Consider the following 21,236-nt stretch of genomic DNA (forward strand, 5'->3'; position numbering starts at 1 on the left):
AATGAGCGGCACCTGCACTGACTTACTGCTAGTGCAGGTCAGCGTTCAGGCGGCGCTGCAGCTGTCGGGGGCTGTCGTCGCCTCGCTGAGCCCCTCCCACCCCCCGGCCTGCTGTCCAAATACAGATCTGCAGCTCAGCGGGCAGACGCGCCGCCGAGATTCCCTTAGAGGGTAAAAAAACTGATAGTTTTAATCCCCCCAGGAGCCGCTTCAAGCCTCAGGAATGTCTCACAGACAGGGTGCATTCTGGGATACCCCCGCTATTCTTCTGCCTCTGCTCCAACTTCCTGTTGTTGTCCCGAGTTTTTCCCACCGCAGCAGCGGGTCACTAAATGTCACACGTGTTTCAGTGAGCCTGCAGCCTGAGATGGCACGCTTTAACTGCATCCGCTTACATCACAGCTTCACAAACACAGACTCCACCTCCTAACCTTTGACCCTTCAGTGTGTTAAACCACTGTTCCCTGATTCCTGTGAATATGAAATCAGAAACAAAGTCACAGTTGAGCTGGATGAACCTTTAGTTTTACTCATGAAGTTCTCGAGCCTCCGCTGACTCGTCTCTTCTTCTTCTCTTAGTTTGCCGTGTTGATGTGGATCCTGACCTACGTCGGCGCCTTGTTCAACGGCCTCACTCTTCTTATTCTGGGTGAGTCACAGCGGGGGCGATGATGTCACCGGTCTTAGGGTGGAGGTCTGTGTGTTGTCTCCCTTTGACTCCATCTGGTGGAGATTTTAGGAACTTGCACTGGTCGATTTTGTCTGTCTTCATCAAATGACCAAAACGAAATCCTTTGGAGTCAAATCACAGATAAATGTAACGTTTGTTAAACAGGAAGTCGCGTTAAGATGAACTGCTTTAAAGTGCAGTTTGAGGTTCATTTACATAAAAATACTCGAGTAACACGAAGCACACTCAGCCGCCTCCTCTTCTCCTCCTGCAGGTGTGATCGCAGTCTTCAGCTGCCCGATCATCTATGAAAAGCACCAGGTGAGGGCTCATTTTACCCACAATGCACCATTCTGTCTGCAGGTTTGAGGGTGCTTGATGGACTGCTGGGAAATAAACCACAGCCAGTAAAGATGTTCTCTACTTGTTTTTGTTATTTTACTGTTAAATACAGAAAGAACGTCGATGATGGAGGTGCTCGTTCTAGTTTTAATGTGTGTGTGTGTTTCAGGCTCAGATCGACCATTACCTGGCTCTCGTCAACAACCAGATCAAAGACGTCGTTGGAAAGTAAGTGAGCAGCAAAACAGCAACTTCCTGTTGTCAAAGCCAACAAAGCCACTGTTTTTAAATTAAGTGTCTGCTGTGGTCGGCCTCGCGGCGGGGGCCTCGCGGCGGCCGTGTTGTATTCTTGAAGACGTCGGTAGTTTCATATCTAGGAGAAGCTGCAGAGCAGACTGAGACAAGTGCAGTTTTAAATCTAACCAATTAAACGTGAGCCCTCGGAGCTGCTGTCAGCTCACTGTTCATGATTATTGGAGTTGTGGATGCACTCGTCCACTATCTCCAGTTTTATTTCTGCTGATGTTGTCGTATTAATAAGACTGATGGTCACATGGTTTCTGCTGAAGGCGCGACTTAAACGTTTTTCTTAACTGTGTCAGATCAAATCCAACAAATACATCCAGGAATATTTCAGGCAGCAGGGCTGCTCTTAGTGAGGCTCACGTTAGTTTCCCAGCTCAGTCTCTGAGACTGACGGGAGAACAATGTAATCGGAGTACTCGGACACATCGATTCGCTCCCTCCAAACCCTTTGCTGACTTCCTCCGTGCTGTGAAGTAAAGAGTGAACTCCCCTCAGCTGCAGTCTGAATCAGCTGTGTGACTCCTCCATGGGATCAGTCTGTGCTGCGCTAAAGAGATTCCCACATAATTATACACAAAACATTAAAACGTTTTAACCTGATTGTTTCACGCCCAGACGCCTGATCTTTAACGGCGACTTTGATGTTTGCGTTTCTGTCTCGTTCTCGTGCTGACGGCTCGTCTGTTCTCTGATTCGTTCACAGGATCCAGGCGAAGGTGCCCGGGATGAAACGCAAGACAGAGTGACGGAAACAGGAAGTGGGAGTTGGATTCAGGAAGTCCTGAGCCAGATGATTTGATTGAAGGATGGGGGTGTGTGGGTGGGTGAGGGGAGACGGGGTGGATATGAAGGAAGGCTGGAGGAGGGGGAGGGGTTTGGCGTGGACGCAGCCCTTCCAACTGCATTTGTCAAAATAATAAAACATTTTTTTCCAGTTCAGAATTCCTTTTATGTTTTTGTTTTCTGGGAAAGTTGCAGCCGTGTGACGACTCCGAGGTCGGCGCGATGATTTTTCACGTCCCCCTCCCCCGTTTGATTTTTCTTTTTAAAGTCGAGTTTTGAAATGTTTGTTTCTGCGCTTGAAGAAACGCATTTGGATCTTGAGCGAACCCTCGCTCCCTCCACCCGGCGCGCTGTGGGAGGTCGGCTGCTCCTCGGCCGGGTTCGGGGGATCCGTTTTCTGTTTTTGACTTTAGGTTTTCCAGCTGAAGGATTCGTTTTTGCGTCGGCTGCGGTCGACGAGCGCGAGCGGCCGGCGGCGCCTCTGTTTTTGTTTCTTTTGGTCTGAATATTCTCGCTGATTTTCGGTGTATTTTTGTGATTTCCTGTCGTGTCCCTGAAGCTTGGAGCTCGTTCCTCGGTACGCCGGTTTCGCCTCGATGTGACGAACGACGGATTCGCGAACGACGTCTTTGACTCCTGATGAGGCAGCGGGGGGAGGGAGGAGGGTCGTACTACCTTTTAAAATCTTCATCGCTTCTGAGTAACTCTAGTTAGAAACATCTAGAAATCTTTGCCGGACGATTTAAACACATTAATTACATAAAAGTCGTTATTTCCACGTCATCACAGCCGTCTAGTGACAAACTCTGGAAGGAACGTTTACATTCATCAACATCAGAAAATATTTAAAAAGATTAAAAAGAACCATCCATGGGATTAAAGTAAGCATTCTGTCTGTGGAGCCGTCATCTTAATAAAGTTGCAACTTGATGTGACTTTTGGGAAACCTTCAAGCATTTGTTTGTTATGCAAGTATAATTGTGAATGATAAACTTCATACTTCAATTGTGACGATAAAAAGCTTCCAGCCGGGAGCCGTGTTTGTGGAATGCATTGTGAGCTGTAAACAATTATCAATAAAGCTTCTAGACGAAAGCCCCGCCTCCTCGTCTGTCCGTCACTTCCTGCTGCTTGTTAAATACGGAAGCCCGTTTATGCTCAAACGAGAGGAACAAAGGAAAGTAACTTTAAAAAAAAAAAAGTAAAATTCCCAGCAGTTTGATGTGTTGAATGTAGAACTAAATGCACACAGGAGCATAAGAAGTACAATATTTTTATACTTCACTCGTGAGAAATCAAGATTCTTTGGTGATGAGCTGGATCAAGTTGCACTTTAAAAGTGTTTTAAATCATGATTAGAAATGAAGACAATTTAAACCCAGCCCATATTTATAAATACTCTGCAAATTTAATCTTTAATATTCATTCAGTCACAAAGAAAATTATGTTATAATTATAACATTAAATATGTAGTAAAATAAAATTTGTTGTAATTTGCTGGGTTATATTTGAATTCAAATTAAATATTCAAATAAAATAAACTGATGAACTTGTGATTGTGACTCATCAACATTAAGATGAAGGTGGCAGAAATGAGCGTCCACAGCAGGTTGTCTGTGGGTGAGGCTGAAGCTGCTCCTGAACTGGCTCCTCCAACACTTTCAGGTTTGATGACTAAATGATCGATTACTGATTAAAGTTTTACATTTACAGGCTTTGTTTTTCTTACGCATCGTTGGTTGCATAAAATCATGTCCCGGATGATTCCCGTGTTTGTGGAAGAACGACTCCTGTGCTCTCTGAAGTCTGTCTCTGGGACAGACCTTGGATGAGCTCTGGTTGAGTCTAATGAAAACACTAGTCAGACCTGTCTGTGTGAAAGTGAAGAAAGTTTGTGCTCTTGAACGGGCTGAGTTATCACCACCTGAGACCAGGTGTGACTGCAGTCAGCAGACGGCTCACAGGAGAGAAAGAAACTTTGAACTCTTCGCAGGTTTAATCTGGATCAGATCAGGTCTGTTTTCCAGCTCGAGTCTCTCTGACGTCAGAGCGCGTCCTCCTCCCTCCTGCTGATGAAGAGTCTGTAAACCTGCATCATCCCCTCACCACTTTTACCCCCCATGTTTTTCATGACTTCCTAATCAATCTTTCACTTCTATTCCTTATAATCCTTTATGCATATCATCCCCATTAATTACCTAAAATAAACTGGTGACCTGTCCAGTGTACACCACCTCTCCCCCTCAGACAGCTGCGATAGGCTCCACCCTTCATGACTGTCCATGACATTTACACGGGGAGTGGATCCCTGATTCATAAGAGCTCACGATAATGGACGATGATAAGAAATGACTCAACGCAGGGAGGGTTCGGGAACAAATTATTGATAGGAGATTAAAAAACAGTAGATAAAGTGTTGGCAGGAGGTAAAGGGTCAAAAACTGCTGCGAGAGGAAAAGTAACTGTTAGCATTAACAGCTAATGCTAACAAGCTAAATATGTGGTAGGAAAGAAGAGAAGACGGTACGATAGAGAATAAATATAGGATATACTGTAGAATAAAGAGTCTTATTATTGATCGGATATATAAATATATTTTATATATATAGTCCAGCTCCCCTTTTTATTTATATATATTAGGGGTGCAACAACACACAAAATTCACAGTTCGGTTCTTGGAATATATATACATACATATACATATATATATTTATATATTTATAGTTGTCAGCCACCTCCTGTACATGGATGACATCAAGCTGTATGCCAATAGTGAACGAGACCTCGATTCACTGATCCACATCGCCAGGATTTACAGCAGTGTGTAGTCGGATGATAACAAAGAGAAGGAAGGTAGTCTGAGCCACCGCGGTAAAGTGAGCCGTCATTTGTGAGCCGCGGTCAAGCCAGCCGCCTCCTATCCGCCGCATAAATATCCTTGCGCTTTTACACCAGTCTTTACGGTAGCGCCTTTTCGCTTTATATCCCACGCGCACGCGCGCACACAAATTACAATGGAACAGCCCAATACAGTCAATACAATTATGGAAATTTCAGAAATTCATTAAAAATCATCCTGAATAGTTGAGGTCCAACTTTCAACACATCCCTCCTCTAGGACACCTACTGTACCTGTGTGCCAAGTTTCAGCCAGATTCACTGTAAAATTCCTCAAAAATTACAGGAAATTTATATTCAATCTAATACAGCCAATACACTACAGTTATGTCAATTTTCAAAAATTGATTAAAAATCATCCTGAGTAGTTGAGGTCCAACAACAACATAGACATCTATATTTGCTCAGAAACTCTACTTCATTGATAAGATGAATCCACTACAAATAGTCTTCTGAAAAAATGTTTTTCAATTTGTTTCAGTTTTTAAAAATATGTTCCTAAAGATTACCGCAAGGTTTAGAATGGAATATGTTTTACTTACTATACAGCGGGTGAGATGATGTAATTTAAAAGCAGACTAAAGAGCAGGACATAGAGGACAACAAAACTGTGATGAACTAAAAGAGAGCCCTTTATTGTGGCTGATGGAAGAAACTTGAACATACAACAAGGCAAAAGCAATAGGTTACAATAACTGTAATTAATCCTGAAATGGGCGAGACTAAAATACGACTGTTATTAATATTACTGTGACTATGTCAACACTACTACAGACCTGAACATGATGGCGACCAGCAGTATGAGATAAAATATTAAGGGGTACACCCAAGACTTGAACATGAGAAAGGAAAACAGACTCTTAAAACAGGAAACATGACGAATGTATACCTCACATTACAGTTTTTTCTGATTGCTTAAGCACATTTTTTGTAACTATTGGCTAATTTTGCAAAACTCTTCACACAAATAAGAAAACCTGTCACCCAATCATCAAAACATTGTAGTTCTCTTGCAAAAGCAAACACAGCTAGATTAACTCTCCACACCTTTGTAAAAATGGTGTTTCCGTATCAAACAGTACACACAAGCCATCATCTACTAAGCACACAATGCGCCAACTGCACACTGATGGTGTGATCCAAAACACTTCTGGCTTTTGCTTTCTCTGTGCACAAGGTAGGCTATGTCAGTGTGAGCTCATACTTCTGTCATAGATCCATAAGCATGGAGGGATCCAAACTTCAAGTACTGCTGTTTATTCAAACACATCAAAACAAACACAAGTGTTTATTTCCAAGTATAGGATTATTTGCAGTCGCCATAATGACTATATGGGTTACTTGGTCTGCAGTGAACATGCTTCCTCTGCCCCAGCATCTGGTCATCTAGCAATTCTGTAAAGTAACAATTTCAGTATTTTTACATCAATGGTGTTGGTGTGTTTCTCATTGGCATACGGCAGTGCTACAAATCTTTGTGCGAAGTGACTGTACTAACCGATTCTCATTTCAAGATGTCCTTATGATGCTTGCTACAGTGTAGCGGCTCGAGTTAGGGTGGACCTGTTGGCCAGCTACCCTCAGGGTCATTCCACGGTTGATTACATGGTCCACTATTGTAGCTCTGATGTCATCAGCAATTCTATTTCTTACTCTTCCTACCCTTCCTCTGCCCCCTCCTCGTCTTCCTCTTGCTCCTCCTTGTCCTTGTCGTCCTCTTCATCCTACTTCTTCACCTCCACGTCCTCTTCCTCGGCCTCCTCTTCTTCTCACTCTTTCTGCTCCCTCCATTGTACTCCGCACACACAGCTTACCTGTATTATAGTGCTTAGGCTGATTGCAAAGTGAACTAATTATCTAAAAAAGTTTTCACATGTGAAAGTGTGCCAGACAGTTGGCAAGTTAGTGTTAATGATAGCCATACATGTGTATACTTTTGCTAGGAGTGTGTTGGAAATTTGGTAATTGAGTGTTGTGCAGTGAATTGTGCCTACAGTTTTGCAAAGTGCGTGTTACAAAATTGCAAACTGAGTGCAAAGCAGTTTTTGTGCTTTTAGTTTTGCAAACTCAGTGAGTGGTTTTGCTATAAGTCTGAATAGTTTTAGAGATTGTGCTACAGGAATCACAGTTAGGGTTTGAGCATTCAGAAAAAACTGTAACAAACAAGGGCAATTGGAATGAATTGTAATGGTAGGTGACACGAAATGATCTATTTAAAGTAAATCTGGGTAAAACCTGGCCCAGAGGTAAAGTAGGTGTCCGAGAAGAGGATTGTGTTGAAAGCTTGGCATCGACTTTTAAGAATGATTTTTAATGAATTTTTGAATATGCAACCAGACTGTCACGATGGCTGTATTGGGCTGTTCCATTGTAATTTGTGTGCGCGCGTGTGCGTGTGACTGTTCGAGTCTAGGCTTTCAATCAGGATATAAAGCGAAAAGGCGCTACCGTAAAGACTGGTGTAAAAGCGCAAGGAAATTTATGCGGCGGATAGGAGACGGCTGGCTTGACCGCGGCTCACAAATGACGGCTCACTTTACCGCGGTTCAGAGCCGAGGGGCTCAAACTACCAGAAGCCAACATTGCAGACATACAGGACAGCTACAAGCAGTGTTGCCAACTCCTCAGTAAGGAAAATCGCTATTGGTTGTCCTAAAAGTCGCTAGAAGTCGCTAAATGACGTCATCGCCTAATTTGCATAATTGGTCATGCTAATCTAATTGTAACCTACGTTGTTGGAGAGAGAAATAACATCGTGGAAGAGACATAAAGTGAGTAAAAAACGTCCTAAATGCATTTAGAGTTTATTTAGAACTACAAATTAAATTTCTTTTAGCAATTATTGTTTTTTCTTAATGTCACAATTCCAACCCTGCTCCTTTACCCGGGCTTGGACCGGCAAAAGTGACCCGAAAAGGCACTCTGGTGGAGTTACTTTGTGTGTGTGTGTTTATAAGTAGTTTTAAACCTTGTGATCCACAAAACAGCATAAGAGTAAAAGAAGAACTGACTGCGTTACAGCACCCGCTGCTTGTTGAGAGTAAAAGCGATACGTGCTTTCACGTCCTTTTTAGCGACTTTTTTAGAAACAAAGTCGCTAAGGGGTCTGATATGGGCTCAAAATGTGGTCATAAATATTTTGTACTTGTAAATCGGTTTTGTACTTGTAAAAAAGATTTGTGCATGCGTAAAAAAGATTTGTATGTGTAAAAAAGATTTGTGTGTGGACTTAGCCCAAAAAAACCCCCTGCAAGTTACAAGTACGAATTTTGACCCTATTTTTCTTCCTTTAAGCTGATTGGTCAATGTCATGTCAATCACAAATTAAACAATCCAATCAGAGGACAGATGGGTTTGGCTGTCGGAGGGGCGCTTTTTTGAACTGCAGGTCCTTGAAGAGTAATCTCTATATAAATATCCAATAGTTAGGTCCCCTTACTTTCAGTAGCTGTTGAAAGGATAAAGTTGTGGTATATCAGCGGTTAGAAACACCATTATTACTTTAGGATTAGTTTAACACAACGTCAGGGCTGACCCAGGACCATTGCTGTGAGTCACAGTGCGCAGCATAAAGGTCCTTTCACATCGGACGCAGGATGTGCTGCTAATGCTAACTGCTAACTAAAAGCAAAGGATCCAGAATTTGTTACGCTGGCTGCTGGGCTCTGTGGGTTTTTGCATCAGTACCTGTACTAGATGCACCTGCTCCTTGTCTTTTCTATCTCTGACTTTATGTGAACTACAAGAGTTTCTGTTTTTTTTGCTGGTTCTTCAAATGTTCAATAAAAACATGTATGCTAATTCATAACGAAGAAATCTTTGTAATGAAGACTGTCATTTCCAAAACACTGCTCCCCCGCGGTCCGCAGCGCTGTTGAAAAGGCTGTGGAAGTCCCTGTATTAAACACGTAGACCTGTGACACAAAAATCACCAAACTCGGACGACCACAGACTGTTTTCCTTCGTGGTGATGAAGGAAAACGCTGGGTTGGCATGTAAAAGGGCATTTATTCCCTTCAAAGACCTGCAGTTCAAAAAAAGCGCCCCTCCGACAGCCAGACCTCTGTTCTCTGATTGGATTGTTACATTTGTGATTGACATGACATTGACCAATCAGATGAAAGGAAGGAAAATAGGGTCAAAATTCGTACTTGTAACTTGCAGGGTTTTTTGGCTAAGTCCACACACAAATCTTTTTTACACACACAAATCTGCAAGTACAAAACCGATTTACAAGTACAAAATATTTATGACCACATTTTGAGCCCATAGTCTGAAAACTCGCTAAATATAGCGACAAAGTCGCTAAGTTGGCAACACTGGCTACAAGTACCTGGGGATCCCACAGGCGAATGGGAACCATGAAGAGGCCGCTAGGAAAGCTGCAACCACCAAGTACCTGCAGAGGGGCAAGTCCTGAGGAGTCAGCTGAACAGTAAGAACAAGATCCGGGCCATCAACACGTGCGAGAGCTTGAAGGATAGACCGCTGCAGGGGCGAGATACAATTTGACAGAGCAAAAACTACGTAATATATTTTTATATGCAAAACTTTATAAGCTGCTAAGGAGCTACATATCCATCTATATTCAGCTTTGAGGGTCAATACTGTGTGTGTGTGTGTGTGTGTGTGTGTGTGTGTGTGTGTGTGTGTGTGTATAAACGAGTCAGCAGTCGGTTGGTTTCTCACAGGTTTTTTTTCGTTCATGGTTACACACACAGACTCTTTGACACGTTTCACGACAGTTACACGTTAATAATCCGACACACAGACTCGTCCACGCTCCGAGAAACATGAACACGTCTCCAAATATCTTTTCCTGCGTGTTGGTACGATCACGAAGCTTTGGATGTTTCACGTCTTTCAAACAAAAAGCAGCAGCAAAGCAAAAAGCTTCTTTTTTTAAACGTCCATTTTTGGATGAACATTCTCAGTGTAGCACCAGACAGAGTACAAAAAAGAAAACACGAGTTCAATTATGGATTAAAAACAAATAAATCGAGCATATGAACCTCGTCCAAAAGAAACAAACACAGGTAGAAAGATCCGGAAAGGCACTTAAGTGTGACGATGTCCAACCACAGATGCAGTGAAGGCGCTGACATGAAACGTGACCGTGAGACTTTTTGTTTTTTCAGACAAACTTCACAAAGTTTCTGTAAATATGAAACTGCATTCGATTATTTTTTATTATAAAGCAGTTTAACGTTTCTGTTTTCTGCATAAAGAAATCTTAGTTTGACCAGAACGCCCGCTCGAATCGGCTCATTTCAACAACACGTAATAAGATGCTGATTGCATCAAAACCAAACAGAAACCAGAGCAACGTACCAGCATGACCTTTGACCCCTCCTGTAGTGATTTCATTTTGTTTCTCGTAGTTTTTATTTTGCTTCATGTCGGTGTTTCGTTTTTATATAAACAAAGACTTTTGTGTTTTACTTGAAGATAAAAATGAATCCACCTCAAAGAAAAGAAAACAGAGCGATGTAATAAATCTTTTAGTTTAGTCTTTTCTTTTTCTTTAATTTAATGACATTTTAATTTCGTTTGCTGTGCCGTTTGTGTCTTTGCGTTTATTCCTCCTAATTTAACTTTAACGTCTCTTTTTATAGTTTCTGTTTTCTTTGAAACTTTGACAGATGCGTGTGAATTTTATCGTAAATGACTTATTGCCAAAATAACCCCTGAATGTAACCGAGTATCTTCAGGTTACCGTTTGCGTCTGAAGATGTTAGAGAAATAGTTCTTGTGTGACACTTGTGGGCCTCCGTACCTTCGTTTGAAGCCGTTTTAATTACCTTCAGCGCGGCTCAGTTAGAGCTGCCTTAAACTCTGATTTCTGCTCAGTTTTGTGGAAGCAGCAGCTTTGAGCCGACTGGAATGTCTTAAATGTTCAAACCACTGCGACGACCCAACGCAAGGCCTTATGGGTAACAGCAGGTGGCAGAAACCGTCCAACAAGGTCATCCTGTGGGTTTTGGTCAGATACCAGCTGATGGATCCTCTGAGTCATGTGATCCATCAGGAAGGTTCCCGCTGAGCCCTGCAGGGGGCGCACTGACGTGCAAATCTGAGCGTGTGGTTGACCAAAGTGAGGGAGGGGTCTGTCGTTTGATTGGTTTACAGCTGTGCGCTCCCTCACTTTATGAACCTGTTTGCACAAATTTTAATGTTTTTTTCACCATGTGACCAAAAAAGAAAACGACAAACATGTAAACATCAGCTGATAGAGTCCGCGGGTTCTCCCGAGGCTTTGTGTTCATGTCCATGCATCCGTCCGTCGTGGAGGGTTAGTCGCAGTCTGGCCCACGTGGCGTTGGAGGCTCGGGCCGGTTGTGGGTTCGACTCCCTCTGGATCCACTTGTGGTCTGTTTAAGGCGCTGTGGATCCGAGTGTTTACAGACATTTCCACACAAACACACTGAAACACACAAACAGGCATTCAAGGAATTTTGTGTTGTCAACTTCTGCAAACTGTAACAAAGACTTTGTCCACCAGGGGGCAGCGTTGCCCCTGCGACCGCTGCGCTTTAACTTCCTTTTAGTCCCAGTTTCCTCAGCTTTAAACACAAAGTTTAAACTGGTTAAAAAAAACATCGATGGGCTTGTTGCACCACCTTGTGGTGCAGATCGGTATTACGCAAACGTAAAGCCCGCCCCTATTTAAACTTTACCTGAAATCTCTTAAACACGAACAGAGGTGTTGGATACAAGTCATAACTTTCCTAATCTTAGAAGATATTTTAACAGTGAGCACTTTGAATTACATTTACAGGCTCACAGCAAAAACAGGTGGAAAACAGGTGAGACTGTAACTGCTGTAAGAATCTGTTTAGAAGGCGTTTGACTCCGAAACCATCAATAAAGACACACGTGTGAAAACCAAGGTTCATGCGCCCGTCGCAGCATCTTGTCTTTGTAGTCAGAGAGAATAAAAACAGTTTTATTAGTTTAATCTCTCCTGAGTGCATGGTTGTGTTACTGATCGGTGATCGGGTTACCTGCAGTCGTCTCCTCCTGTGCTGATCACGTATTTGTCGTCGTGGGAGAAGCGGATGTTGGTCACATGAGGCGAGTGGCCGAGGTAGCGCTTGTGTTTGGCCTGCAGACGGAAACGAAGCAAACGTGCGTCCGTTTAATCAACTTAGTCCTGGATACAAAGAATAAACTGAACCTGAGCCTACAAACACAGAAGTTTGATATCCTCAGAGATCAAAAGGTCAAAAGTTTAACTTCAAACTTGTGACTTTGTTTCTTTCCGTTAGTGCTCATGAAGCCCTCGACTCCTCGACTCCTTCATTTATTTCCTTTCCTACCTCCGAACAACTAATACTGAATAAATGAGACGTGGCCACAAACTCACAAACTTCTCTGTGCAGGGGAAGTCGAACAGTTTGACCAATCCAAAGTCGTCGCCGGTGACGATGTTCAGGCCGCCGTGAGACACACACGCGCAGCTCACGTCAGCTTTGTCGGCGTTTCGAGGCCAAATCCCCAAAACTTCGTCTCCCAGGATGCTGAAGAAGAGACGACAGAAAGGGCGAGTCAGCGCCGCGGCTCGTTGTCGGGTTAGCTCGGGGGTCGAGCGGGCGACCATGAGCCGTGTTTGTGCGTTACCTGGTCCACGTTGCCCAGGTGATTCTGTCGATGGCGATCGGGTCGCTCACCAGCTTTCCAGAAGGAACCTCGAACACCTGCCGCTTATAAGCTCCCGTGGACACCTGCAGGTGAGATTGTGATGCACGCGTCAGCAGAACGAGTGTGTGTGTGTGTGTGTGTGTGTGTGTGTGTGTGTGTGATCTGTAGCTGGACCGAGGATGGCCCGGGGGTTTTGTAGGGTGTGTGTGTTTTTTGTGTACATATACATGTAGAGCAGTTGTATCACAGCACCTGGTGACTGTGGGAAGGAAGAGCCCCCGTCTAACAGGAAGAGACCTCCAGCTGTGGGTGTACCTGTACGTAGCAGCTGTCAGCAGAGAAGTCGAGCTGCAGGACGAAGGCGGGGATGTCGCTGCAGTAAACCAGCCGGTTCAGCGTCGGCCCTGCGCTCACGTCGTACACGTCCACCGTGTTCTCCACGGAGCCGACCGCCAACAGCCGCCGGTCGGGACTGAAGCTGCGCACAGAGTTCAGTCAAACAAACATCCAGCGCTTTCATTCTTCGCTCCCGCTCTCGCTCTCTTACCGGATGTCCTGGACGGTGGCGCTGCGGTCTCGCTTCTTCGCCCACATCTTCAGCGAATTGGAGAGGAGGAGGAGGAACTCCCCGTTCTTCATCCCCACCGCCAGCATCTCTCCGTCTGCGCTGTAGCTGACGCAGCGAGCCGCGTGGCCGACGCACACTTTGTTCAGCAGTTTCTAACCAGAGAGAGAAGATTTCTTTAACCAGCCCTCGCTGCACCACATCACGCAAACCTGCAGCAGCGCCTGCTGTTTCTAGCCCTCCTCCACCCCAGCATCCACCACCACCGTCCTAAAGAGCCTGGACTCCAATCACTGACATATGTATGAATGCACCTTGTCGGCGAGGTCCCACAGGCGGATGGTGGCGTCGTCGCTCGCCGTGATGCAGAGATCTTTGGCCGGATGAGCGCCCAGACCCCAGATTCCCCCCCGAGCGTGACTGTCCAGCAGCAGGTTGGACGCCGCGTTCTTCTCCCCGACCTCGATGATTTCGCCGTCTTTCGTCCCCACCAGGATCTTACCCTGAGGAAGACGAGAGGCCGAGGCGATGAGGAAGACGGACGGGTGATGGCGGAGGAGGAGGAGCGGGGAAAGGATGTCGAGGTCTCACCTTGCCTCTGCAGACCGACCGCACGCACTCCACCTGCTGCCCGGTCTCCAGCTGGAAGGCTCGGCATCGTTTCATCTCCTGATCCCAGAGCTTCACTGCTCCGCCCTCCTTCGTCCTGACGCACAAACACACAGTTTTTATTTTCCATTTTTTCCACGAAGGAGAAAACAAAAACTGAAAAATTAGAAACAGCACGAAAGAGGAGGTTGGGTTGCAAAGGAGCTTGCAGACTGAAACAGCTTAAACAGAGGACCACGAATGAGGCCATCACACAGAGATCAGCTGATCTCTGTTTCTGTGGCGACGTCCGTCCACAGAGAATTGGCGGCTTTCAGGAAGTAGAAAACTTCCAAACTCATGGTTGGTCCCGTTTTCATGACATCATATATAAACATCCTTGTAAAAAAATCTGTATTATGAAGATGGTTCTCGATACAGGTGAAGCGGTCGGCGTGTGACTCACGGCCTCTCCTTTCCACCGGTGACGATGAGTCCGTCTCTCAGGGTGGTGTACATGGTGAAGACCGGCCCGGTGTGAGCCTTCGCCACCACCCGCAGCAGGTAGTGATCTCGCCACACGTACACGTCCCCGTTAATGGCCCCTGTGAACGTCAAGTTATTCTGCAAACGTGAACACAGACACGGTCAGCTTACGTGCTTCGACTGAACGACGCTCCTGAGGGGCCCGGGGCGAAGCGGCGAACTCACCGCACCGAAGGCGACAGACAGCATCGTCTGCATCCTGCCGTCCTCCAGCGTCCCCACCACGCCCTTCTTGTACATCAGCGCGCCGCCGGCCAGCGTCCAGAACTTCACGTGTTTGATTCCCACCGACACGAATTGAGCGTCCGAGTCGGGCCGAAACTCCACCACGAAGATCCGGTCCGGGTGTCCGGCTTTCCCGCACGCTCGAGATCCTGCAGAGGAGACACGCCTTGGTTACCATGGTTACTGCCACCACAGAGGGACGCGAATCAAACCACGCTGAAAGTCTCTGACCTTCCTGCCAGCGCCACACCGTGATGGTGTGTTCAGGGTCCACTCCGACGGACAGCAGCAGCTTTCCCGTGGCGCTGAAGTTCACGTAGCCGACGCCTTTGCTGTGCGGACAGCGGAGGATGGACAGCGTCTGCTTGCCCATGGCGTCCCACACGTGGATCGAGGGGGTCGTTCCTGCGCGGAGACGAGCGAGTGTTTATCGCCGTTACAGCCACAGGCAGCGTCAGCACGACCACAGAGGGATAAACTACGACAGCTACACAGAGGGGTCGGTGCAGCCGACAGACACCCTGAAAACCAGACGCTGTTTCACCGCCACGCTAAAGCGCTCGCGCCCCATTTATTTAATCCGAGCGTTCGGGTCAGGAAAGCACGACGGCACAAGAGTTTGCGTTTGGTACTCGAGTACTTTAACTACTCGTTAAACAAATCGAATGAGTTCAGTTTGAGACGAGCGTCAAACATGCAGCAGAAACATCATATTGATCGATCATCGAGGAAAATCCAACAAACTAACATCAGTCGTCAGAAATGAGTCACTTCAATCATTTAATGTGGTGAAACTATCCTGTGTTTGTTGATACAAAGTTACCCAGGAACAAATATTTATTTAAATGTGTGCAAAAAACAATGATTAAGAATATGAGACAATATGAAAAATGTGTTAATGCTGACGCACTGCTGGAAAAGTAGAATTTTGAAGAGCTTTTAAAGTTTTTGATTAAAAAAACAGAACTTTTGTATAACATGAATATATTTTAAATATTTAATGAAATTTCTGAACATTTATCAGAAAAATATTACTTTTTTATAAATGTAAAAATTTTGTTGAAAAAAACGATTAAAAATGCAAAAATATTTTGTTTAAATTGTTTCTTTGCATGTTTTTATGAGACGTAGCAGTAAAAACCAAACCGACACGTCTGGTTGAGTCGGGCGCTCTGGGTTTCAGTTTGCTGTGATGGGAGGCGTGCGGGTCGTTTGTAGTTTACCTGGGAGTTCACCGCCGTCACCTGAGGTGTTGTGAGAGCGATGGTGACAAATGAGGCCGGCCAAAAACACACACACAAAGACAACAACATGAAAACCTGCAGTGAGTCACAGCCAGGCAGAAAAAACGTTTCATTCATCCTGCGTCTGCGCGGAGCTTCGACGTTCCTGACTGCGGATCGCTTCGGCTGCTCTACGGTTCGATACCAAAACAACAAACTCTGGGACGTGAAGCTCTGCTTGTGTTTCCTGATTGGCTGAATTAACCCCACTTCCTGTATTTTAAACGCAGACCTCGAGGAGAAACTGTCGCGACGTGCATGAAATTGCCAACTTGAGCCCATTTAGCCACAAGCTGACAGCAGACACGTTATCGCCGTTTCATCACCGTCTTAATGCACCAAAGTTTGAAGACCGCCGGTCTCCATCTGCGAAGCAAAGACATCACAAGTCCACCGAACTCGGCCACGATCACTCTGTGCTGCAGCTTCCATCCACCTCAGTGTGGCTGCAGCATAAAACACGAACCGACCAATCGCAGCCGAACGGCTCTGTGAGGTAAGAGGCGTGTTTTTGTTGATGAGATCCGGTGGAGCGCAACATCTTTGCTTCCTGTGTGCGAGCAGGTAGATACAACCTGAACACGTTTCCACAGGTGTGCATGAAGCTGAGTCTGCTCAGCAGAAACTGTTTAACAACAACAATAATTTACCTGGTAAAACCGTTTTCACAAACATAAAAGCTTTTGAATATTAAATGTTACATCACTGACATCATGTTTCTGTGCAGCAGGTAGAAGGGGCACATGCAGAGATGCATTTACAGAGACTTTAACATCTTTCGGACACCAACGTCTGCCGACTGTTCGTGCGTCCGTCCTGCTGAAACAACCTCACGTTAGGACTCATCGTCCACGGCACGTCACTCAGGTGTGTTGTTTGTGTTACCGGTGCTCAGGCTGTGCACGATGGCGGTGGCGGCAGTGTGGTACACGATCTCGGTGCCGTCGTTGAGGTAGTGCAGGTTGTTACGACAATCGAAGCCCCGAAAACCAAAGACGTGGTCCAAGATCAGGTCCTGGAGAGGGAGAAGCGGACGGTGAACGCAGGGACAGACGGACAGACGGGCCGACGGACGGACGGACAGACTCACCTCGACCGGCCGCTTCTTCTTGGACACGTTGTTTTTCTGGAGTTTCTCGGGCTGCGGCGCCGCTCGGCTCACTGGCGGCCTGGAGGATCGATCAGCGTGTCAATGAATCGGTCGATGAGTCAAAGACAGAAAAACATTCATTTACATGTTAAAGGACGAGATCAGAGACACACGGGTGGAGCACAGACATGGAGACAACATGAACTACACATCGGGGGGTTAAACAGCTGATCCGGCGGTGTGCTGGTGCTCCGCCCTCTTTCTGTGAACTCAGACCAGCAGCCATTTGGGTTAGAGCAGCCGTTCTGCTTCTGACAGAGTTAAATCACTCAGATTTGCTAACGTTACAGCGTCACTGTGCTCTTTGTTGTCTGTTGGCGACTAGAGGGAAGAGGCGGAGTTTAATGCAACCTTTCACTAAACCGAGAGCGTCGACCTGCCGAAGCACCTGAAACCTACAGGAGGAAGGTTCTGCTGCTATTCAGAGTAGTAACTCTAGTAACTGTTGCAGTAATTGCAGGATTTTGCGGTGAGTGAACCAGGTCCACTGCATCGTCGATCGTCACGGTAACAACAGTTAAACTTCAGTATCCACTTATGAACCTGTTTCACCTGCACAGGTGCAACTCAAAGTGACAACAGGTGCACTGGAGGGGCAACAATGAGACCACCCCAAAAAGGAAATAGATTAGCAGGTGGTGGTGCACCCCCGTCAGCTCCTCCAGGATGGTACGGACCGTCTGTATCTCCCTGCACATGTGGAGGAGCAGATACCAGCAGACGTTACAGGAGCTGAGCTGCACAGGTGTCTGCTCCTCTGTGACCTCCAGCGGGTTACTCATGAGCACGTTTCTGACCAAACCGTCAGAGTCCACGAGGGCAGGTCCACCACCACAGCATCGTCCTCCAGCACGACTGGTTTGGACGTGGGTCCGCGGGGTCTGCACAGGCTCCTCGTTGGCAAATAAACTTTCGTTTTTAGCAACTGAAGCGAGACGTTATCGCTCAGTGCTGCGAACGGTTCATCAAGGCGCCAAAGCCGTAAGAGAAGTGGTGCATGACGGAGAGATGAAAGTGACCAAACAGGACGAAAATGCACTGAAACGTTTTCATGAAATGCCAGCGTGTGATGCGAACACGATGAAGAGGACGTGTACAGGCAGGCAGGTGTTACCTGGATCCCCTGGACAGCAGAGGGATAGAACCAAGGTAGAGCTTTAGAAACACACACAGTCACGCACTCTTATCTACACTTAGACTCAACACACACATGCACACACACATGCACACACAGGCTTTCCTCCTCAGAGACACTGTGGCTAAAAGTACATGCTAACAAAACGCTACCATGCTGCTGCTGCTGCTGTTTAATCCTCAGGCTGCCAGCCTAACATGCTAGTGCAGCTAACCGTGTCAGCAGGCTAACGTGCACAGGTACACCTGTGGCCTCACAGCAGCAGGTGCAGCCCTGTACCTGAGAACTTAGAGAGCCTGGATTACTGTTTATCAAAGGGAGACACAGGTGGCTGCTGCAGTATCATCGATACCAAACATCTGATAGATGTTACTCTGAAGAAAACCCGACTATTCTCAGCCGAGCTCCCCATAGAACATCTTTCTCTGCTGATGAAGTCCCACAGGAACAGGAAGTGACATCCTGTCCTTCCATCAGGTGAAATATTGTTGTCCCAAAAGCCTAGAGACCGCTCCCTGAACATGGCGGCTGGTTTTGTCCTGACACTCTGTGATCTCTGTGGTCTTACAAACACAGGTGTGTCCAGTCGGCTCACGTTACCTGCAGTCAGGCTCCGAACATATTTAGGCCAAAACTCGATCCAACATAACATGAGCACTGACAGGTAACACCAATGACACCTGTTAGTGGGCGGGGTCTGTCAGGGAGCGGGTGAACATTTTGTCCTCAAAGTTGATGTTAGAAGCAGAAAAATGGGCGAGTGTGAGGCTACGAGCCAGTTTGGGTCAGAGCGTCTCCGAAACGGCAGCTCTGTGTGGGTCTGCAGGGGTCAGTTTTTATGGTCCAAAGAAGGAACAGCGGTGAAGCAGCGACGGGGCCGTGGAGGCCGATGCGTGTGAGGACTGAAGCCTGGTCTGTGTGGTCCGATCCAACAGGCGGGCTAAAGCTTCATGCTGGTTCTGATAGAAAGCTGTCAGGCTGACCCCCGTCCCCCATTGAAAGCACCAACAATGAGAACTGGACCACAGAGCGATGGAGGAAGGTCGCGGCCTCCTTCCTCCACAAACAGGAACGGTTTGTGCAGCACAGCGACAAGTTTGAGGTGTTAACTCTAATTTTTAAAAGATCGCAGTCCAGTCGAGCCTCAGTGAGATGTGCCGGACAAACGAGTCGGATCCCCGGAGGCTCCACCCCACAGCTAGCAGGACCTACAGGACCTGTTCACCTGCTGAGTCCACGCCTCGACGAGTCGTGGTGTTATGTCTGATCGAGGAAGAGTTTGAATGGATTTGTAAATGAGAGATTTCTGCTTTTGGGCTTTAATAAATGATCCAAAGTGGCTGCAGCTGAGGTTTTAATAGTGTGACCATCCACACAGTAAGTGTTGGCTCATACTTACTTGACAATGCCCTGCCTCCAGGGGAATGCAAGTTAAAACACAGCAGAGATATTAAGAGTTTCTACGAGGCCAGAGAGCAGCAGCAACACTCAGGAACTAAGGGTACCACAGAGGGACAAAACAAGAGTTATCAGTCAGCACGGGCACCCTTTATCATTAAAGATTCTCCGGACTCTGAAACTTGGAGCCGCCCATTTTCTTCCAAATACCTGCAAGTTCTAGATTTGGTCAGAGATTCTGTCACTGAGGCGCTGGAAGAGAAGACGTGCACACCGGGAGCTTCTGTGCATGAACTCAGAGCACAGACCTGATGCTGCTACTCCACAGCCTGGAAAACCCCATTTCTACAGGCTGGAAAATCCTCACTTCATATAAACCCAGTCAAAGTTCCCACATGACCACCTCGCAATCAGCTGATTTAATGTTCTACAATTACTGTAGTATATTTATGCATGCACCCTGCAGGTCCACGGGGGTGGGCTCAGGTTTGTCCTCTTTTTAACCATCTTTACAGCTTTTTTGAGATGTCATAACTTTGTGAGTTCAGGAGAAATCTGCAGGGCTGAAAAAACATTTTTAAGCTCTGTGAAAATCTGCAACCAGATCAGTTTTACACCCACTCAATGACTTAAAACCTAAAGCCCAGAGCTCCCCGTGTGGGATAGGTCGCTGCTCAAAACAAGTTCAAGCATATGAAAGGCCCCTCAGTTATCTACATTTGACACCAGGCTCAGCTTCTTCACAATAATTTATAATATGGTAACATTTTAACAAATAAACCTCATTTGTCTTCAGAAGAAGGAACCTGGTTGGTGCTTAGATCGATCTTTGGTCTGCAGCTTTCTGACCCTGCAGACACATTTGTTCCTTGAAGGTGCCCTTTGTTGTTGAGTGAACTGTGAACACCGATATTACAAACGCAGCCAGAAGGATCCACTCAGCATGCAGAAGCCTGAGCATGCACGAGCACATCAGCACACGGGCGCGCACACAGGGAACGTCACCTTCACTGAAACAGACAGCGAGGATAGAACATGTTGGAAAGTCAAACAAAGCTCAAGAACTCGTTAAAGGAAATCACAGAGAGCACGAAGACATCCTGCACGTTTAAGAAACCGGAGAAGTCTGTGGAGCTTGAAGCTGAGAGGCTGTGTTAAAATGTGTGGTCCCAGTGTTTATTATGGGTTTGCTGTTCGGGCTTCGACTGCATGATTTCTTCTGCCAGCTCACTCCCAGGACAGAGATGTAATCTCACAGAGTGACCTCTGACTGGCTGGAGAGTTCTTGATTACGATTTTCTGTTCTTTAGCCATTTTGAACTTCTTTGAAGCTCTTGTTGTATTTTTCTGGTTGGATGTTTTCGCTGCTGTCAGCAAAAGATTAAGATGTGAAGATTTCATTTGTACGAGTTTATCACGTCCTGTGTTTCTCCCTCTTTGTCCCGTCTTACTGTGTTAGTGTCTTTGACTATTACCTGTCATCTTGCTCGGTCTCAGCTTTTGAGTTTCGGTGAAGTTTTGTTCCTTGTTTTATTTTAGAGCATTTTCTCTTCAACTGTCTCTGATTTTCATAAAGATTTATTTTGTTCATATATTAAATAATTGTTACAAATTTGGACAAAACAAGCTACAGATTTTTTTAAATGTCATAAAGTATTCTACATGATTTAGTTTGCAGTATTAGGAAGTATCACTAGTGTTTTTTG

General features: G+C 46.0%; 2 protein-coding genes across 3 annotated transcripts in view; one reads left to right on the top strand and one right to left on the bottom strand.

Moving 5' to 3' along the window:
* The window catches only part of LOC146655164 (uncharacterized), a 36,257-nt gene extending 33,061 nt beyond the window's left edge, over nucleotides 1-3,196 (top strand). For both annotated transcript variants that reach the window (XM_085427918.1, XM_085427919.1), the window contains exons 6-9: nucleotides 580-649; nucleotides 945-991; nucleotides 1,182-1,240; nucleotides 2,022-3,196. In XM_085427918.1, the coding sequence (XP_085284044.1) occupies nucleotides 580-649; nucleotides 945-991; nucleotides 1,182-1,240; nucleotides 2,022-2,064 (219 nt within the window). In that variant the 3' untranslated portion in view covers nucleotides 2,065-3,196. The remainder of the gene's footprint in view (nucleotides 1-579; nucleotides 650-944; nucleotides 992-1,181; nucleotides 1,241-2,021) is intronic.
* Nucleotides 3,197-9,690: 6,494 nt separating this feature from the next.
* LOC146655165 (echinoderm microtubule-associated protein-like 6) lies at nucleotides 9,691-15,573 on the bottom strand. The gene is made up of 11 exons (XM_085427650.1): nucleotides 14,796-15,573; nucleotides 14,505-14,713; nucleotides 14,260-14,417; nucleotides 13,797-13,911; nucleotides 13,520-13,708; nucleotides 13,188-13,360; nucleotides 12,956-13,118; nucleotides 12,620-12,723; nucleotides 12,366-12,519; nucleotides 12,004-12,104; nucleotides 9,691-11,423 (listed from the first exon to the last, which is right to left on the bottom strand). The coding sequence occupies exons 1-11, from the start codon at nucleotides 14,935-14,937 to the stop codon at nucleotides 11,399-11,401; spliced, it is 1,533 nt and encodes a 510-aa protein (XP_085283776.1). The 5' UTR covers nucleotides 14,938-15,573; the 3' UTR covers nucleotides 9,691-11,398.
* Nucleotides 15,574-21,236: the final 5,663 nt, after the last annotated feature.

This window comes from Rhamphochromis longiceps, linkage group LG13 (genome assembly GCF_057381845.1).
Source record: "Rhamphochromis longiceps isolate RC_006_pf linkage group LG13, R_longiceps_female_GT1.1, whole genome shotgun sequence".
Taxonomy (NCBI): domain Eukaryota; kingdom Metazoa; phylum Chordata; class Actinopteri; order Cichliformes; family Cichlidae; genus Rhamphochromis; species Rhamphochromis longiceps.